Genomic DNA, 22,258 nt, shown 5'->3' on the forward strand with positions numbered 1-22,258 from the left:
TGTGTTTGTAGTTTGAACTGTCTGTGAACTTGTGACTCCCAAGCTTTTATAAAAAACAATCCCCTCCACTTCATGGTCCTTGTGTTACAGTGTTTATTATGTACACCTTGCAAAACAGCACCATAGCCCTGCTATAAATCCTACCTGTTGTAAAGCTTGTTATGTTCAGTTTTTGTTGACACTTTAAAGCAAATGTTGATTAACCTCTAGGGTTTTCTTTGAGGATGGGGCAAGTGGTGGTGCACTGACATCAAAATACTAGTGGAGACAAAGTCCGACTGTTGCATTGCCTCACGTTGCCTGTGTCTGGGCTAAAAAGTTGCACTTGAACACACCGCAAAGACCACAGCCAACGGTCAGATAGCATACGTGTTTGAGAGGAAATGGCTCTCCATAATAGCAGGTGGCAGTCCTGTATCATAGATGTATAAAGAGAACTGGATATGGCATTGGAGGCGAGGTCCTGTTCATGAAAGTTGCTCGGTGGAACATGAAGCCAAAAAAGTTGGCGATATGAAATTATCTGGATCTTCCGCATTGTTGGGCCAATAGAGCAAGCACGCTAGAGATTTGTGCAGCCGAGCAGCTAACTTCCAGTTTAGCCCTCCGCCAACTTGAATGGGGATAGAATTATTTAATCGTGTGGCTCCTGTAGACTTTGGGAATGTTATCATACTAAATGAATCAAATCCCGATAGTGAAACTACTCATTTTGTGGAGACTGTGACGCTCAAAAAAATATACCCACTGATTTACAGATTTCTTTTTCACAATGTAAGTCGATGGGAAAAAGTCTTTGGGCCCAATGACATCACATGATGTAAATGGAAGTTGTAATTCCACGGTTTGGCCAAACTGGCCTCAAAGCCCGGTGCTGTTCCCTGGGGCTTGGTCTGTATTTGTCATTCAAAAAAGGAAAGTGGAAGACTTAGGACTGCAGATGTTCAAACCATTGTTATGATACATACAATAAACAAAGCAGCATTTGCAAGCCATTTTCAAACCACTCTCGCTCACCACTTGGTGTTCAGTATCTTTATTCCAGGTCACCACATCGTCATGAAAATATTCATAAATTCGAATCATCAGATGAGATGAAGATGAAAATAGAGTTGTGCCCTCTTTGCTTGCATTTCCGTTCTTCTCATGCGTCACAGAAACAAGCATTGAGGATTTGCTCAAGCTGAACCCTGCTGAGCCAATCAGAGTGCTTTCTCTCACCAGTTGGCACTGCCGCCAATTAAATACGCTCAGCTAGCCAAAAAGCTGCCAGCTAGGGCCGACAAGTGTCAGCTGTTCGAGACACACTGCAAAAACTAGGGCCCAAGACAGCCAACAGAAAACCATTGGCCTGGGCCTCTATTTTTGGACGCATAATTATAATAAGGTGTTTGTGATGTTTCATATTAGAAGTGCCTTTCAATATAATGCATTTCAATAAAACACCATCAAGAACCACATCTTGAAAATAATAAGTGAGTGTTGGATCAAGACTTCTGTGACACAGGGTCAACCACTGAGTATCACAACCTCCATGAGGATTTGTAGCACCACAGTGGTCCCCCCCAAAGAGTTACTCTATTCTTAAATAAAAGTGAATTATTGACATATTTCATGTATTGAAAAGCAAAACTGCACGGGAACACTCACCTTACTGCTTTGCTAATGAGACAGCAGTAGAGTATAATGGTGTTATTTTGCCTTTTGTAAGGAAAGCCATGACACTGACTCAAGACACTACAGCCTCAACAATTGCACTCGATCTATACTAAGTGCTTGCTTATTGTGATACTCGTCTGAAAATTATAGGGTGTTGTGCACAGCAACCCATTGTATGTGAATAAGATCAAACTAAATGCACAGCAGATGCCACAGGCCTTTATAAGCTGTGTGTATATATATGTGTAGGTGAGGCTACTGTGGGGCACACTGCAGGGCATTTTCATGTGGTTCTCCTGCATGTGGATGTGTACACACTCAGCATTTGCATTCAAAGCATTTGTATACCTCAGTTTGAAGAGCAGAGAGGAAGGAGGCAGGATGCTGTTGGCATTCACCTGTGCTGTTGTGTGTTGTGGCTGACCCTGTCTAATTGGTGGAATCGTGTGTGTCTGTGTGTTTGTGTGTGTGCTTGGTTGCAACACGGGCCCATCCCAACACGTCTGGCCCTGCAGCTGCAGCAGAGCTAATTTTAGCCCAGGATGTGCGTACGCCTCAGTTCCCCTCGCCTGGCCTATGAGAGATGAGGAGAGGATGAGGAGCCAATCTTTCACTCTTTCCTTCTCTCCTCTGTTCTGTGCACCTACTGCTCTTTCTTTCTTTTATGCATTATTACCTGTGGTATGGATTTTTTATGCATTTTCTGTGTCCATTGTCCTAGGGGCAGGACTATTGATTAGCACAGGAACATATTGACTGTAGTCACTGTTGCCTGCCTGTTTGTGACCTTTACCCACCAAAAGTCCTTTGTACCAGTTGGCGCCTCACTGAGGTGTGTACCTGTCAGGCCTCAATATCTTTACAACTGTATATGGTCATTATTCTGTATAGAAAACCAGCCATTAGGGGTAATTTTTAAGCGCTGCATTTACTATTAATAACCCCCATCGTATTCCTGTGCGGACAGCCTACTCCACAGCTGAGTGGCTGGTTCTTGTTACGATTGAGAGAGGCACGGGGATGGAGATTACAGCCGACTGGTTCACTGTGGTCAGGTATTAGAGTTAATCCCTCTACCTAGGAGAAAGTGTCTGGATACAGTGTGATTGTGTGCACTGTGGTATGATTTTTATATACGTTTCATGAAGAATGGCCACCTGCAATGGCACACATGCACTGAAGAGGATGAGTAAAATTCCCATGGGACTTTGTCAAAACAAATGTGTTGGAGGAATACTTGGGCAGGGAGGAAGTAAAATTAGTGCGCGCATGTGTGTGTTTTTGTGCTTTGTTTTGCATTTGGGCTGCGCTACGTGTTAATGTGCAAATCAGCAGACTGAAACAAATTCACAGTGGTCATGAACTTGCCCTAGATTCTTGTGCACCTGACTTTTTAGCAGCTGTTGGCTCACCTCAGTATAATTATTGGTTCAAGTTATGTTTTCTAATTTAAGCAGTTAAATTGCCCTAATTCAGAGAATATAACATTTTGAATTCTCACTATATTTGTGTGTGCTGTTTGAGGAGAGCATCACAGTATTGACACAGTGAGAAAAAACAATTTAAATCTTGATAAAGATCAAAAATACAAAATAAAAGAGGAAAGAAATCAACAATATAAGCGACATACTTATAAAAGCATTACTAGAATATCCATGTAACATATGATAGTATGATATATGACAGTCAGTGTGATACAAGTCCAAAAGAGACCCCAAACTGGTACCTTACTTTCATTTCTGTTACTCATCTTGTTAAGCGTAGACTCATATGAAGCAGATTATATCATGGTTTTCGTCCGTTGTTTTAATGCTGGAGATTGGGTGTTTTCCAGTCTCAAAGTATTGACGTAGCTGCTGCTGAGATGCCTACCATAATTACCAAAAATTCCCCACTTGAAGTTGTGTGTTTGGGGCCTGTCCCCTAATTAACATAAATTTGGAGATAACAATTTCCATCCTGGCCAATTGCTCAGATATTCCAAAATTGTTCTCCACAAGGGTTGGATGGTTGAGCATTCCCAAATGCAGTGTATCAAAGTGCCTGCGTCTTTCTGACATTTGCAAAACAAATGTGTTATTTACTTAAAGGGATGGTTTGGATCTTTTGAAGCAGGGTTGTATGTGGTATTTAGCCATAGTCGGTGTCACTCAGTAGAAGAAGTGGCAGGATTGCTGCCATGAAAGATAAATAAGCAGTTAGCAAAACTTGTTTCTTGCTCTGCCTTTCTGTCAGACAGCCAGTTCTGATGGAGGAGCTGTTAACGGCTTCAGTTCCCCATCTTTGCTCTCTTCAAAGCCACCAGGCTCCATTGACAATTGGCCTTGTATGACTGGTGAAACTGAGCTAAACCTTTAAAACGCCAAAGTCGCGCAAGGACACAAATAAAATAACCAATCAAGGCAGTGGTAGACCAGTACCTACTGTGTTTAGCGATGTTAAATCATGGTTTTTCTCAATGGAGTCTGGCTCTGAAGCAGACAGCAGTACATTGCTAAGCTTCCATGTCTTACTCCAGCATGCCTCTTTAAACTGGGGGTGTAAAGGCGGACATCTGCTGTATGTAATACACTGGCTATGGATTATTACCTCTTCCAACGCAACTTCAAAAGATCCGACCTATCCTTTTAAGTGTCTTTGAGCAAGATACTGAATCCCTCCTTGTCTTTGACCCATTGACCCTCCTGTTGAAGAGGTTGAACACAAAGAAAGGGATCAATAAATGGTCACACCATCATTGTTGGATATTTAGTTTGTCATAGTCACAGCAAACAAACTTGAAGGAAGAAGGACAGCGTCAGAAGTGGCACAAGTGGAACAGGCACAGAGCTTGCTCGAGCTCAATAATTCATGGCTGACTGAGCTAAGCTGACCTTGAAAAATCCCCAGTGTTGGACTGTTGAAACCTGGCACTGCTCATTTAGGGCAGAGAGGAGACGTTGAGACAGACAGATACGAACCCACACATACAGTACATTTGGGAAGTTTTGTTTTTTTTTTCCCCTCAAATTTGTTGATGCCATCTAACGTTGGCAATGGCATTAATCTTCATCACAAAGAGAATTAATTTTAGGTGTCATCACTGTGGTTAACGTGGTCTTTATTCTTGCATTTTCACTGCTTTTGAGTTTACATGTGAGAGAGATGTGTTCCCCCACTGCGACTTACTGTGTTACAGTAAAGAAAGAAAAGCAGCCTGTCTGCTGTTCCTAAAGAAGCGTATTGTTTGCCTGCTGTCCCATGCTGTGGTTCCAAAGACATGGGGCCTTGACTGGCAAACACTGCTACAGCCCAGATTGAATTTCATATTCAGCTACATCCTCCATTGCTGCACCTGGTGCTGCACAAACATCAGAAAAGGCGAATAATAGCAACGAGCACAGGCCCATCATGCTTTGCTGAAGTAACAGGGACTAAAATGAGATTTGTTGCCTCCTTTCTCCTCTGCCAGAATCCCTCACTAATCTCATGGCTCGACAGTTTGCCAAAATTCAGTCTGATAATTTAACTCACAAATAATTGTGTGTGGACATCAGTTTTGGTCGCAAGCACTGGTTCGCGTGTACACTAAACAAACAAAACATGAAAATGCAAAGCTTTTCAGCTGTAGTGCAGATGCGAGAAACTGTAAGCACTTGTTTGGAGGTTTATAGCACACAACAGCCATCTTTTGTGTTTACTGAGACATTTCTTTACACGTCATGCTGAAAAGCATCGCAGCCAGCTATCACACCCGCTGACTAAGGCCACTGCGGCATTTGCATTTGTTATAACAATGCAACACCACACTTACTTTGCTTCCAAATGTTCCTAAATTTGAAAAATGGATGTTGTGAACATTCTTGCAAAGTCATGTTTGGAACTGATGCTTGTGGTGAAAGCAGTTGACTTTGTGGGGAGATAAAATGTTTGTTTTCTGTCCCTCCCATAGCAACTGTGACAATATTCAATAGAAAACTCATTTGTAATATGATACCCAAATTAAATGTGTTTATTGTGTCAGATGTTTCAGTGGTTTTTAAAGCAGTTCCTGATGCTGCTCAACAGTGGTTCACTCATTCAGCCAAAACAACAAAACTGCAAACACTGGCAGGCAAAATGTGAAATAGCATCCTTAAACAGAACCAATACAAGCTCAGTTCAGATTGGTTTACCTTTGGTAACACTAGTAAAGGCAGTTTCTACTTGGACAGACCAACTATTTAAAACACCCAGGTCTGTCTCCTCTCCTGTGTTTTGGGTGCAGCAGCGGTAAAGAGAGGTTCCCTGTACTTTGCAGGGCTGTAACCTTGTGTATGTTTACACTGGTTTAATGAGTCACTTAGTCACGGATGCTTGTATGATTCATCCGTCTGTAATGAATGATGAGTATTGTTAGGTGCTTGAGGGAGCCCTCCATTCATTTGAAATAAGACTCCAGTTTCCAAGGGGAAAGCTTTTAGGAGAAACCTGCGTGGTTTTACGTCGTGCATTGTTGCTAATGTGTTCTTTTATCGGCATAATCATCTGATTTACTTAAGCCTGCCACCTAATGTATTGCTCAGTCAAGCCCCAGCTGAAGAGTTTTCTTTTTTTATGCTAAAACGAAGGTAAACACAAATGCAGTACACAGAACAGCAGTGTGGGATTAGCATACAAGCGTGCTGTCTGCCATAGAACTGACTTGATTAGCGTGCTTGTAGTGTTTGTTTATAGAGCTGCTCAGCATGTCGATTAGCATGCTGCAGCTGTTGTCAGTCCTGTATGTCCTGGCAGCTGGCAGAGGAGAGGACTGGCTAACATGGTGTGTGGGTAACAGTGGAGTCGTGGTAAACACGCAGCAGTCGTGTCGTTTTGGATTTTAGGACTGACTTCACTGATTGTATGAAGGGTTTTTATTTACCAGCTTAGCTAATAAATGCAGTACTTATTGAGTCATGCGACTGCTGAGGTTCCAGGCTCCAATATGAAAACAATCTGAGTCAGAGTGTGAATAGTGAGCAGTGCTTACTCCTCCCTCATGAGTACGGTTTGAACAACATGCAGCCCTCAGTGTATGCCTGACTAAGCCGCTCACTGGCCCCCTTTCTCAGTTATGCATTAATTGGTGGTGTGAAAGGTTGCACTGTTTCAGCCCCATAAAATCAACATACAAATATATATTTGTATTGTGTAGAGAGCGAGAAAGCAAAGCTTGTGCACCATGATGGATTCAGTATGTACATTTTTGTTTGATTTGTAACCCTGATTATTAAAAATGTCAAATCAAATTAAACGCACATTAAAGATAAAACAAAAATTGCAACAGTTGTTTGTAACTTTGTCAATATTAATCACTTTAGCCCCTTTCCCACTGGACAAAAAAACCCCACTAACATCTGGCTTTTGTCTTTATTGGGAAAGGTTACAATTGGCATTCATTCTCAGGACCAATGTCTCTGCAGTTGTCACAGGTAATCACTAGCTCCAGATCTGATCGGTTCAGATCAGCAGCGATGCAAAAAATGACACCTGGGTGGACAGGCTAAGTTCCGCCCATTTTGCTATGTGCCAAGTTAGGTGGCACCCTATTTGAGAGACTGAATAAGGAACATATATAATAACGAAGTAATAAGCACTGTCACATTTTCACTGGCCTCCATGTATCTTTTATGGCTGCCTCCTGAAAGTCAGGCAGTTAGTGTGAAGTGTACTTTTGGGGATGTTTTGGCCCCCATATTAAGCTGCAGAGCGATTGCTTCTCGCTTTCACGCTGCTCTCAAGTACAGGCAGCTGCAGACCCAGAGGAGGGTGAGGAAGAGAGGGTTTTCCCGGTCAGCCTCCGAGATAACATTTTCTTCTGCCCTCTCATCAGAAGCGATGAATTTACAGCTCACAAAAACTTAATACAACGCAGTCTTTGGAGTTTGGTTGATATCTAGTATTGGCAAAAAAAAATTCTGATCTGTTGTTAGCAGAACACTAGCTCAAAGGGCTAACTTGACTTGTTTACTATATAACGTGAACGTCATTGTCACCCTGAACGTCCCGCAAACTCTACAACTCTATATAGGAAAGAAGAGCACTAGTGCCTTTCTACTGTTTACTAATCTGTTTTCTGGCCTGTTCATAATGTCAGTTTTTCCATGCTTTAAAAGCCCACATATGCGTGCTAATTTTGGTGGGAAAAAGGTAATTGACCACATTTGACAAGCTAGATTTTTTTAGACACACTAGCGGTACGGCTCTAGGATAGTAGTGTAGGATGAACAAATGGTCGGTCAGTCTATTACTTTGGTCCAGACTGAATAATTTCTTATGAATAAACTATTGCATAAATTGCACAAAGATTTATACAGAAATTCATGTTGCCCAGATGATCAATATGAATGACTTATGTGATCCCCCAGCCTTTCCCCTAGGGCCACCACGAGGTAGATAGTTTGGGATTTTAGTGAAATACTATGTGATGGATTTTCATGAAATTTGATATCTAAATTCTGACTTCTGATGGTGATCCACAAACTTTTCCTCCAGTGCCATCAGCAGGTCACTTATCCAGTGAAATAGCTCATAATCTACTAGGTTGATTTACTCACAGTTGGTACAGACATCCATCTGCCTGACTGCAAATTCACATAGGAACATACTGTGTTTTAACTGCTCTGTTTTAAAGCTCAATACACAAAATACACTTGTTAGCTTAGTTCAGCCTTGTGCACTGTTAAGCAGCGTGTTTAACAATGTCATTGTGATTTGGGGTTTGAAGTGTCGTAAACAGGATGGGTTGGCACTCTCCTATTCCCTTGTGAGCCCCGCCGTAGGACAATGAGCAGGTCCTGCATAGAGGAAGAGCGGCTCTTGAATGAAAGTTTGCTTATTGTCATTTTCCAGGCCTCATTAAGTGTATGACATATTTAGCCAACATTGATGGCTTGCTGGGGAGCACTGTAGTTACTAGACATGCAAATATTGGGATGAAAAGGTTGCAGAGTGGGGAGGAATCACTCTGTCGCACCAACAAACAGTTCCAGCTGATAATGCACACTGATCATTATTCCTGTTAGCCTTAGCTATATGTTTAATGTGTCTTATTCTTGCAGTGGTTTTATATTGATTCGGTGGCTTTTGGGTTGCATCTGTACAATGGATAGTGCTTAAATGATTAATCAAATAATCGAGAGGAGTTGTCAACTATTAAATTCGTCACCAACTAATGTGATAATTGATTAATCGATTTTAGTAATGTTTTTATGAAAAGTAGCGGAGATAAGGAGTTCGGCTGTGGTTTGTTTTTTGCTCGTCCCAGTGATCGGTACAACTGGGTGATGCTTTCGAATGAGCATTAGCATATAGCATGTTTAATGTGTCTCCAATCATACACCCTACAACATCCTCGTCTTAAGGCCCAGACACACCAAAACTACATCAAGGAATTAGCGGGGTAAGTAGCTGACTGTTGGATCACCAGAAAGTTGTGCATGAACACACAGCCGAGAGTACAGCCGATAGCCAACCAGCACGTACGTTCTGCACTTGCTTGAGAGGAAACAACTCTCCACACCAGCAGACAGCTTTACTTTGTATTCATCTTTCATTCAAAGGGAATTCAGAAGATCGTCTTGACGTTGTTTAGCCTGTTAGCATATTAACAATACCATCCAACATTGAAAGAATAAAGCATTTTTACTGTGCGTCGGAAACCATCATGAAATGTTTCTGCTGAAGAATAATCTTACAGTACTTCATGTAACAGCTTTGTTTTGATCTCACTCCTTCTTGACTAGTTTGGCTAGTTTTTTGTTTACTTTCCTCACTGCGGTTTATCTTGTCATGCACTGAGCTGAACTGCCAATCCCAGTGATTTCCTTCCCAGAGGGGCTCCCCTGTCACCGGCGCCGATTCAACAACTGAATTAGCTTGAAAAAGCAGACAAAGGCCAAAAAGGGCTGACGAAGATGCACAGGTGTGACCAATGAAAAATCTACAAAATGTTGACTTTTGTAACGATTCAAAGACCAATCTATTGCCATGCTGGTCTCTTTCACTTGCCTGTTAGTCCCTGAAAGGTTCTCATATAGACTTTATGGGTGGAGATGCCTCCTGCTTATTCTGTTTTTCATTGTTACAGAGCTGTTACAGATAATTTCTACCTTTTTAAAAAAGGACAGAGATGATACCTCAGATTAGGTCGATCACATTTAAAGGGCACTCATCGTAGTCTATTGTCCTAAAGAATTCAAAATATTTTCCTGTCAGACCTTGAACTTACATAATTCAGTCATCTAATACGTAACGTATTTATGTTTGAGTTGTATTAATCATCCCTCATCCCTCCCTTTGCTGTATTCGCTCGACCTGGCGCCACTGTTACCCTCGGCTTTGATGAGTCATACAGACGCTTTATCTGGCAAAGGAAAATAAGTACCTTCTTTATACACATCACTCTAGACAGATGGGACTTCTGCATGGTAATTTCCTTGAGTCTTTGTGATGAATTGCTAATGTAAGAGTCCTTCAGATAAACACAAGGCTGTGTTGGAAATGCTTAACATCAGATGGAGTGCTCAGTGATGTGGCACCGTCTGCTTCTCAGGGGCACGCAGCAGAGCAGAGCCGCCTCTCCACAGTGTCTTTCTGAAGCCTTGATTCATTTCTGCCAAGTACAGTAAATACTATGGGTGTGGATCCTCTAGATGCATTTTTAGCCGTCGAGGACAACAAGTCGGCCAGCTGACTGTTGCTATGCAACGATAGGAAACTTGGAAATTGACTCCTTGTGCCATGCCTCAAAATAACCTTCAAAACAAAGTGTTTGTTTAACAGATGCGTAGCTTTTATTATGAAACTAAATGCATGATGTTTGTTTTTACTATATGTGCATGTGGTAAGGCCTCCCTACATCACAGTTATGTCTTTAATGTTGAAAATACGCATCTTTTAGTGGCTGTGCTGTTGTAGCAACCATTTGTTGGTTTCCAAGTCGTCATGTTGTCAGCTGCTTTGTACATTGTCTGAGTGATTATCTGTCATGTGTGTTATGTGCTGCCAAGACAATTTCCCTTTTCCGCTCTTTGAGGTTTATTTGAAATTCTTCACAAAGCCTAAAAGGATTAAATCTTTTTAATCTAGTATGAAAACAAACACATTAGAAACAAATGATCCAGAACAATGGGGGAGCAACAAATGATTATTTTCATCATCGATTAATCCGCTGGTTGTCTCTTCATTAAGAAAACTGTAAAGAATGGCTGCCACAATTTCTAGAAGCCAAAAGTGATGCCATCAGATATTTTTTTGTCCGACCAACAGCCTAAAACCAAAAGATTTTAAATGGACTACAGTGTAAGACAAGGAAAGACTTGAACCATCTAAGGTTATGAATCCAGTTTAATTATTACCTTTTAATACTGATGACGACTATTCTTATATTTCTTTCAGTGAAGATCTGATCATGTTCTTGTTGTTGCAGGTGACCCTCAGTGATTGACAGATGTGTGACACTGTGGACAACCATTTGCCTCTCCCAGTGGAGATCTGAGTTCTGGGACACTGAGGTAAGCACAGGGCGCATCAAAAACAAGCCTCTCAAACTGCCTCATATATTGTATTTCAGAGGCAAAGTCCCTCCCCTTCCAGTGGACCACTGTGTGACCTTATTATGCAAAAAATATGGACCATAGTTAACACCAATTGTAATTTTTTTTTTTTTTTTTTTTTGTCCTCTTTTTGACCTTTTTTTTTTTGTAGAAATGTTAGTATGTTAAAAGCTGGAAATTGTTCAGTGTGTTCTAGGATTATTTTATATTGCCATAAATTACACGTGATCTTTATAAATTTAAAAGCTAATTGTGCAAGTCAAGAAAGTCACTGTTTGTGGTAAAACTGTTGAGGTATATAACTGTAAAAATATTTAACTAGAAAGACTACACAAGTCACAGAAATTACGTCATCATTTTCTCTACACTGGGATACACTCACATGAGCAACAGGTCTTGCTCATTCTTTTGCTAACTGACCGATAAAAAGTAGCTGGATAAAAAGGGTAACATAACATAACATTTACACATGGAACACAGCCAAGACTTGCAAAATTATGTTTTAAATTGACAAACATCATATGTGTAATTCATGTCATAATTCAAATGGAATCAAAAAATGATTTGTCTCTCGCTTTCGATTATTGTACATAGAGAGACTTCGCCGCTCTATTGATATTCATGATCACCTGAATCAGGAAGTTCTGGAATTCATTTTCTGCCTTGTTGCCATAAAAATCATTTCTTGTGGTGAACACAAGTGATTTCAGTGCGTTATATTGTCATTGTCAATCATGTTAAATGTTTCTCTTGAAAGTGACTGATGATGCCAGAAACTGCAAATGAGATTTAAATGTGAGCTGCTGATGAGATTCCTCCCCTTGATGAGCTCATTGATCTCTTTTTTTCCCCAAATGTCAGTCACAGCTGTTGTCCTTGAGATCAAGCATATGTGTTTTCCTCAAGTTTAGACAGATACTTTGCCAATTTTCAACCAGCTTTGTTTCATCACAATGTGCATAGTATGTGTAAATGAGCTGTGGTAAACTTCCCTCCATCTTACCAGCACCTAGATCTCCCTGTTTGTTTCGCGTCGTCCAGCTCTGGGGCTGTTACTCAAACTGCAGATTGTACCTCAGTATTTTCATATTGCCTGCCACCATGGACACGAAGAGCATGGAAGCATTTCAATGGTGCTCTCTTTCAAATTTAGACCAAACTCCAATCAAACTGTAAAACTAGGCAGCACTGATCTGAAACATGATTATGTTACTGTATTGCCTATTTCTTGCCTAAAATGTCTTCAGAAACATTTTTTCAGTGCACAATTTGGCTGTAATATGAGAATTCGTGAATAGGAACTGGCCATACTGTTTCCTGCATTATACAAAATTATGCTGACAAAAACTGAGATCAAATGGTAAAACTAAGAAGCTCTGATTAAATTTAAAGCAAGATTCTGTTACTGTGTTGCCTTTTTGTCTTCTAAAATGTTTTCAGAAACATATTTAGCTTACTGTTTGACTGTAATTAGAGATCGATTGTTACCAGCTGGCAACCATTGTGTCATACGGACAATACATCACTCACTTTACTGCTCTGGAACGGTGCAGGGCATTCTGGTAGTTGTAGGTTTTCCACCTTTTGAGCAAAAAGGAATGCCACAGCCCCTTTCTCTGTGTTTTTTCTGGTCATATAACACCAGTTTCTAAAGTATTTGCATCTTTTCCAGCAGAAAAATACTTTGTCTTTAATGTTTTCACTCTTATATGTCTTGTTTGCAATTAAACCAAAAAAGCAAGAAATTATAACACAATTAGTTATTACAATTTAAGTATCATGGTACTGCTGCAACAAAACAGCAACAAAAATTAACATCTCTTCATGTTTCACATCTCATATTCTCAGATTTTAGTCATGGTAAGACTATCAGCTCATCTTTAACTCTCCACTTAAAGCAGCCCCTTGTTTTATATATAGTACATCATGACGGCAGTATGATCCAAGGTGCTTATACAAAAGGACGTTTCTTTTTGGTGAATATTTGCCATTGCCTCAAAGTCATTTGACTACAGTTCCCATGGTAACTGATAAGCCTGCCCCGCCAATGGAGAATTTCACTTCAGTGAGTCTTTGACAGTTTGACAAGCCAGAGGAAATGAATGAGTCAGCCTTTCATGAAGAGCTGAACAAGCTGACTAAATGGAGCCTTTCAGTTCACACACTCAGATTTAAGGAGCACACACAAAAAGATTTGACTCGTTCAGATTGTCATCTGCTCTGAGCAGCGAACATGATCTCGGTCTCCTCTAGCCCCACAGCAAATCGGATATTTTGCTCCCCTAAGCCTGTTTTGTAACATTTTCAGGCTTATCTGCACCGTTCAGAGAGCCGTGCGTCGTTTTATGTTGGATTTGTTTAAGTCGGTAACCTCTAAATATGGGTTTGAAATACTGAAGTGCCTTTAAACTGTTGGAGGCTACAGTAGGTGGTCCAAGATAAAGAAAAATGCTTCTGAATGAAGTGGATGTGTTGTGAAGTTTAAAATAAAAAGCAAGATAACAATTTCTGCCTCAAAATAATACTGGCATGATAGCAGCTGAGATGTGAACAGCTGTTAATTCAGTTAGTGTGATGTAATATCAAAGAATTAGATTTGTGTTTTTTTCCTTTTCAGGACTTGATTGCAGCATTTATTTATTTTTTTTAGTCGCACCATTTACCACCATACTTTTTTTGCCTGCAAAAATAAGTTTACGTATCTCGTCTTGCAGTACAAAACTGTGAGAAACATAGAGAATTAGAAATGTAAATCCAGAGAAGCCTTGGAGCTTTTGCACATTTCCTGGCCTGTAATGATTTGGGTGTACCAAATAAGATTAAACAGGGGTGTGTCAACATGGCTTACTGTGGGAGTGAGCATTAAGAACTGTGCACACAGTTTTAAACTGTTTGGGACTTACAAAAAGGAACAGCGTGTGAACATCTTACAAACAGGGCTTGCTAAATCTGACAAAGTCTGTGTATGCATATTCCCAATTTTGTGCCCACACAGCTTTTTCCCTCTTGAATTTGAGCAGATTCATACATCTGGACACTCCGAATAACGGCTTAATGTTTGTGATCTCACTTTATTTGGTTCTGTATGTGTCAGAAAGTTAACCCAAGGACGCTGACCCAGATACAGCAGCAATGAGTTTATTTACAACACTCCTCTGTCACATGTCGCACGCTGTGGGAACACATGTTGGTGTCAAAGGGAGAGGAATGAAGTGTGAAGTGAAGTAACAATTTGAAGATGTATGCTATAATTAAATCATTACCAAGCACTTAAGTAGAGTGTCTTGTTATCTTTTGTCTAGACTGTTGCATCAGTGCAATCACCAACATTAACAGTACAAATTATCTTGATTAAATTCCATAGCACACTGCTATATCAGCATGTTTGTGATCTATACTATAGTCCATTCATTGATGATATCTGCGCATCGCCGTCACATCCACAGTATTTGATAAAAAGCTAAGACTGAGGGAACTGTCTCGAAGCATGTGTGCTGGCTGCAGCAGAACACCTTCCAATCAGCCAGCAGAGGCTGTCGCGTGAAACGTTAAGTGGGATCTTCCCACTTTGAAATGAGAATATATTAAGTTAGTCCTAATCCCTAATCCCATCAATTGGAAACCACAACAAGCTTATGAGCCACAGTTTTCCTGAGGGCAACGGCTGAAGGGCCATCACGGCTGAGCACAGTCGACAGAAGTAAGAAACTCCTGTCTGAGAAATACACTTTAAAGCTGGGCGTACACTGTATGATTAGAGCCTGTTTTAGAAATTTTGTTTTAATTCTACCTCCTGCTGTATGAGTAAATCACCTGCAATGTAAAGCCCAAGCTCAACCGTCAAGCCTCAACCTGTGTGCTCGCACTGCATGTGTAAAAAAAAAAAAAGACTTTAACACGGTCTGTCAGTTCCTGCGAACTGTTCTTGCTATTGATAATCGTCAATAAAGATTCTTTTGAAAGTTCTGGTAGAAGTATGGTCGCTAGCAGAGGTGTGATAATTTTTCAAGAGAGAATCACAATGCATCTAAGAATCTTTTCTGTTTTTTATAGTAGCACCATGTCCTTGAAATAGGAAGGTCATCGATGACACAAGCTTCAATCTGTCCTTAATCATAAGATAAGACATGGAGCATGAATGAGGATGCACGTCATGTGAACTGTAAGCTTGTGTTTTCAGAATGGCTCCAGTGTGACTGTATGACTCAGTCACTGCATTGTGGTTTAATATTGAGGTTAGAGTGAGGGATCTGTATCGGCAATATAGTGCCAGTTGTGTGTAGTTTAAGTTACTGTGCCACGGAAGACTCTTTTCTTCCTTTAATGTCTTATTGACTTTACCATCCACTCTACGCTGATGATTATAGATTTTACACAGTGGATTTTATTTAAAAAATGTATTTTTTTTCTAGTTTATTTCAGGTTGTTGTCACATGTATTGTGTTCCCTTGGCTTTCTTTAAGGCTAACAATGGTAGCTCAATCATGTCAGTCATAAGTAAAGGTTGTCAAATTGTGTGAAAGGATTTCAGCATTTATGGAAAGCTTTACCCTCGCTCTGAAATTACATAAGCATCGTTTATGTCTGTCATTCTGACAGCTTGGCACACTGTGTCTCTTGCAATGTCGCCTACAGTCTGTATCCAAACTGTCACTGGAATCTGTGACTGCTCCGCCTCACACTCCACTGATTCACACACACACACACACACACACACTCACACACACTCGTCATAGCTAGCCTTTTTATGGGATAATTAATGAGAATGTATTTTCCATGGGATGAAGTCTGAAGGAGAAATGGCTTTTTATTTTGGGCAGTTTGCTGAAGTTAATTTTAGCAGCTGGATACAGAGAAGGAGACCAGCGCTGTGCCTGTAGCTCCAGATCAGAATATGTATGAAGAGACTCGGGACTAACTGTCTTTTGTTATCTCATCTCTCTTGATGTGCTGTGAATATAAAAGTGTATAAACACAGAGAAAGTTCAGTTCTCTAGCTTCCTGTTTTAATTAAAAAAAGGGTTTTTATGGGTGTTTTTTAAGGCTTTGTTTTTAACGTCATTGCTATTTAGATCAGAGTTTAGCTGCCCTGTGAGGTTTTGTGTCTATTTCACAAGATTTCATAAGAATGTACTCGAGCCAAGGAGCAAAAAAGACTCAAGCTTGGCCACTTCAGATCTGAACAGTCAAGGGAAAGCCCGTATGACTGCCCGTAGTGCTTCATGGTCATGTCATTGCTTATCCACGGTGACAGGCGAGGTCACTTAGGTGGGTCCTTATGTAACAGTGTGGTCAGCATCATATCTTCCACACTCAGAGGCATTTTTACATGTTGTATCCCATTTCTTATCATTTCCACTCTCCACCATAGTCTTTAAGATAACTAATTAGTCTTGTCCCTGCAGGATATGTTTTTTATTTAAGTTTTAACTTGCAAGACTTTAAAGCCCCACTCTAGCCAGTGTTGCTGTTTTTCAGTTAATGTTCTTTCTTAAACAGAGAAAAAATACCCTAATAATGAAATAGATAATAAAATACCGTAAATATGTGCAGTACCCGCCCATAGACCTGCCCAACCAATCACAAGGAGCACAATTCATATTTCCCGTCGTCATGTTGCAAGCACATGGTCTGTACTCACTTATTGTCTTCCTCTAACTGTTTTCTTTGCTTCTCCTCTACTCTGTCCCCACCCATCTCTCCTCCTCCTCCCTCACAATCTCTTTTCTCCTTATCTATCACTATATCCCCATCTCCCCTCTCTCCCCCCTGTCATCTGTGTTTCTCCGTCCCCCAGGCAGCCAAGGGGGGGTCTCTGAGGAAGATGCTGGGTTCAGAGCGCGGAGTTGTCGAAGAATGGCTCTCAGAATTCAAGGTAAAAGGCCCTCCTTTCCTCTGTGCTCCATCATGACTCATGTCAGTGAAATGTTCTCCTGGAGGTCATCTTTTTTTTTTTTTTTTTTTTTTTCCCGTCAGAGAAACCACAAGCTGTGGGTGTAACTGTGATGAAAGGAAGTGTTGTGTGTGCAGGTGTATGCATGTCACCTTTAACACTTCAGTCCTTGGTAAATTGTAATTAACTTTGGTGAATGCAGCCATGAACTGTGGGCATTTAGGACAGTTGAGACTCAGGGTCAGCTCTGCTTTCAGCAGTGTGAGCTGAACTAATCCAGTTCAGGATCAACACAAACTTTACCTGACGCATTTCTTTGGTCTTCCATTTTACAGAACAGATACACTTTGATTTAAACTGTGAGACTTGTCTTACTTTTATCAACATCATCATGCTTTCACTGAAGCTGTTTTTTACCTGCATGCGTATAAAGTGTGAAAAGACTTTGCGCACACAGGCCAATCAGATCGCAGTCATCATTAGTTGCCATATGAAATGACAACAGTTTTCCTGCTGGAAAGCTTGTTATGTCTATATGGATCATTTAAAGCTAATTTGTCAGTTGTAATATAGATTTAAGGTCAGCTGCGCTCAACATCAGTTGTACTTTCAGGTAATCCCTGTTAGTGGCAGCATGCTAATACTAGCATCAGCAGATTACTGACACACCCCTTTTGATTAAGATGCACATTTTCATATTTCAAAGCCCTCAGTGAGTCATCTGACCCTTGTTTAAAGACATGAAATAGAGTCAGGGCGATATGATTTCTATATGTACGTATGTTGGATTTTAGTTACTATATTTATTTTGGGGCGGCACGGTGGTGTGGTGGTTAGCACTCTCGCCTCACAGCAAGAGGGTTGCCGGTTCAATCCCAGGCGTGGGAGCCCTTCTGTGCGGAGTTTGCATGTTCTCCCCGTGTCAGCGTGGGTTCTCTCCAGGCACTCCGGCTTCCTCCCACAGTCCAAAGACATGCAGATTGGGAACTAGGTTAATTGGTAACTCTAAATTGTCCATAGGTGTGAATGTGAGCGTGAATGGTTGTCTGTCTCTATGTGTCAGCCCTGTGATAGTCTGGCGGCCTGTCCAGGGTGTACCCTGCCTCTCACCCGATGTCAGCTGGGATAGGCTCCAGCCCCCCCGCGACCCTCAAGAGGATGAAGCGGATAGAAGATGAATGAATGAATGAATGAATATTTATTTTGGCACATTTGAGCCCATTCACAGTCCATTCTCACACAGGTTTTCCCTACTTTTCCTCCTATTAGTAACGCGTGAGTTGGGTTTTCTTTAATAGGCCACCCGCACCCAGCCGACTCTTTATGATATCCAATCTGCATCGCCCAACTCACAAAAAATATGCTTTAATTAATCACCCAAACCCAGTGCAGGACTTTTAAATCACAGTCATCCTCTGAATCTGAAAGATGATTGCATCAGCAGTTAATTTGTCAGGTGTGCTAAGATTTCCTGTTAAAATTATTCTATTAGGATGTACTTATTACACAGCACAGAAGCTTTTCAGTTCTTAATTCTGACGTACTATATTAAGAGCCCACTCTTGTTTAATGCTTTATAGGAACTACATGTTAGCTTCAACTATGCACCCATTGCAGTTGGGTATGAGGATGTTTATTTAAACATGAGGAATTTCAGCGACCTGACGGAAGCATACCTAACCTTCAGTGTAGCAATATTGGAAATGTGGCTGCTTCAAGACTCTTTGTTTCTTAAACGTGGACATTGGAAACTAGAACCTTACATGGCCTCACCTGGATAAACACAATAACACAAATGGTCAGACCAATGAAAGCTGACCTGAGCCTCTTAAATCTGAGACGTCCTGAAATCCACTGTACTTTAAGTATTTGAAATTGTCTGTATGAGATCTAGGGAGTGCAAGCATGAGCCATAAAAATAAGGAATTAGTGCGTAGTCCAGAGAAGAGCACAGAATTGTGAAATCGAGAAAAAGAGGGAGTATGATGATGAATAGTGAGGGACTGGTATGACTCATTGTGTGAGTTGGTGCAGACCGGGCACATTGTGTTCTGTCCTCAAAATGACCATACTTAGGCCAGGCAGAGACGATATCTCTGCCTCCTGTCATCTGCAGACAAACACACAGTCTTGACCATTTAAAGAATTCCACTGCAGGATATTCTGAGCCTGTCAGATATCAGCACTCTCTGACGTTCAGTTCCTTCAGAGTCATTTTGTGATTCCCCTTTTATGAATGTAATCCACTTTCACTTAACTTTCCTTACTGAATTCCCCAGTCACTGATTTCTCCACATTTCTCAGAATGCTTTTTAACACATCCTTAGAGAATAGGCATTTTTCATCAAAACGTTTTGGTGGGACAGTGTGAATAATTCAATTAATGATGGCCGAATCTCATTTAGCTGCCTCAGTTTGACTCCTGGTATTGTGCATGCTGGCTAACTGGGACACTTGAAAAGAACCGAGCCATCGGTAATTTCATCAGGAACACCTTTGATTTGCTGTGAAAAAGACCTATGGGTGTGAATTTGTGCCATTCAGGTGTGGGTCCTACATATAGGTGGAAAGAGTGGTTACAAATGACATAGCATAAGGTTTCCAATAGACCAGAAAGATGGTGTATTTGGGCAGCTGCTGCTAGAGACATTTGTATATCCACCTCTGTCTACTATAATGCATTAATTTCTGAATGATGGTTGAACACCCACACACAAGTGTTTTCAGCCACTCTGGCTGATTAGACCTTTCATCAGGTTAAAGTTTGCAAAAATGTCCACAAAAAAAATGTAGCGTCCACTGGAGATGAGACCGATTCGATTCAGTGTCTGGTTCTGATACTGACGTAATTCACTAATTTGATATCAAACTGGCATCATCAATCCACGTACTGATCCAGATTTCATAGTCTGATGTTGGTTACTATGCCTAAGGCATCTGGCATTTACTTGCAGAGAATTTGTCTGCCCCTCTAGTCCCCACAATCCCACGCTGGTATGCAGGTGAAGCAATGCTTACTGTCTGAACAACCTTCATGATGCCGCACCCTCAAACTCAAATGATCAATGGCCTATCTTTCTTTTTCCAATCCCAGTTTAAATGTGCGTGGAGAATGTCCCCTAGGCCACGTTGGGACAATTGCCAAGAAACTAGTTAGCTATGCTGGCGTCCTTAGCATGGAGGCCGAGTGACAGCTCCAAGCTCAAAACACATTGGGTCGAGGAGAGTACGACTCCAGTTCTGTAGTTCTCTTTTAACTTTTGAAGTCATTCAACGAAATCTACTTATTAGTGGTTGATAGTGCATTGCTGTGCACTTGATTTGTTCAGGTTTTTCAAAACATTAAGGTTTTTCAAAACACTTGTTTTAGATGTGAAGCCCACTTAACCTACAGTTTGAATAAATTGCTTTGGAATATATTTGAATTTAATGCAAAATTGTGAAGCAATGCAAATTTTATGGAAAAAGAGTTCTAGTATTGGCACATATTCAAATCCAGGTATCAAAATTGAATCAGAACTGAAAAATTGTGGATCGGTCAATCTCTAGGGTCGACAGCATGTACTTTTCTTTCCGTCAACAATCTCACAATGCAATATCGTTGAATTTTAGAGGTTCAAAATTACGTTTGCGCAGCCCTACATTTGACAGCATTGGCTCAAAATGAGGATGATTAGTACAGAAAGTGTCCAAAATCTCAATTTACTGCTCCGAATTGACTATACTTTATTGTATATGGGGACGTTAATGAGTGAACATGAGAGTGATTTTGGACACCACAAATAATAACAATGGTTGTCCTGCCCCAACAGATGCAACAAAGTGATGATGGAGGTGTAAGTCATCGCAGTTTGTAGAGGTTCCACACTGTGATGGGTGGAAGTCTAGGCAGGCTACACCTCTGTGTGCATTTGCTTTAAATTGTAAAGGGCCATCTTGAAAACCTAAATGTCAGTATCTAGCTACAATAAAGCCCAGTAGATATTTGTACTTCTAAAATGTTTAATTTTATTTTGAAAATGCTGTTTCTGATGCATAATAATTGTGACGCAAGGGCAAAAATGATGCATAGCCCTTCAGTGTCATACCACTGTTCTGAAATGTAAAAAACTGTTGCAATTGCTCAGCAAACTGTTCTCTCTCTGTCTCCTCACTGCAGTCCTTACCAGAAACCCACATCCCCAGCTACGCCGGCAGCCTTCATCTAAAGAAGTCTCTGGTGCCAGCTCTCTACAGAGTCATCCAGGACCCCAACAATGAGGTGAGAGGGCGCAGGGGGGCACACACGCACTCAGAGAGATTCCCAAGTATGGCCGTTTTTAGCTCGGTGCTGCTTGTGACTCATATGATGTAGTCTCCGTTGGCAGCGAGCAAGAAAGTGACACACAGCTGTGTCTGCAGGCTACACATGCACACTGAAAGACAAGCACACTGTACTCTGGGAGAGTATGATGGACGGGCAATGCCAGCCACGTCACCTGTGTGGGGGCACACAGTGTGTTCCCCCCACACACACACAAGCACAGGCACACACAGCACTGTGATAGACTGGAGCATCTGCTGCCCACACTGGAGAGGATACCTGCATAGTCAAAGATACAAACACAGATAATTTATGTGTGCTGCAACACACAAGCACCTCATTGTTCTTTTGAAGGGACAGTTTGGATTTTTTTTTTTTTTTGAAGTGGAGTTATATGAGGTACTTATCCATAATCAGTGTATTACCTACAGTACATGGTGGTTGGCACAACCTCAGTGTGCAGAACAGGCAGCAGTATCCACAATAGTATATTGCTAAGCTTTTGTCGCTGTGCTCCGACCTGCTTCTCCAAACTGGGGGCTTGCTGACCACCATCCAGTGTAGGTAATACACAGACTATGGGTAGGTACCTCATACAACCCTACTTCAGAAAGTCCAAACTATCTATAATGTCTCTTATACGGGCATATATGGGCCAAACCTGTATTTTCTCTGTAAGGACCCAATGACACAATTTTTGAGCAAAGGCCTGGGGCACTCAACGAAACAAGACTTTAATTTCACTCTAATGATACAGTTGGTGCCTCCAATTCTCTTCCCCCATTTTCCCCCTGCTCTTTCATGGTCGAATTTGGGTGTCAAGCAACCAGGAATCTAAATTCCATT

The 22,258-nt window shown here is 41.1% G+C and overlaps 1 protein-coding gene across 2 annotated transcripts in view; it reads left to right on the forward strand.

Moving 5' to 3' along the window:
- Window positions 1–22,258, forward strand: part of LOC125899719 (protein FAM126B-like) — a 59,568-nt gene that overhangs the window by 8,090 nt on the left and 29,220 nt on the right. For both annotated transcript variants that reach the window (XM_049594205.1, XM_049594206.1), the window contains 3 exons: window positions 11,090–11,174; window positions 17,014–17,091; window positions 21,269–21,370. In XM_049594205.1, the coding sequence (XP_049450162.1) occupies window positions 17,041–17,091; window positions 21,269–21,370 (153 nt within the window). In that variant the 5' untranslated portion in view covers window positions 11,090–11,174; window positions 17,014–17,040. The remainder of the gene's footprint in view (window positions 1–11,089; window positions 11,175–17,013; window positions 17,092–21,268; window positions 21,371–22,258) is intronic.

The sequence above is a fragment of the Epinephelus fuscoguttatus genome, linkage group LG13, assembly GCF_011397635.1.
Source record: "Epinephelus fuscoguttatus linkage group LG13, E.fuscoguttatus.final_Chr_v1".
NCBI lineage: Eukaryota > Metazoa > Chordata > Actinopteri > Perciformes > Serranidae > Epinephelus > Epinephelus fuscoguttatus.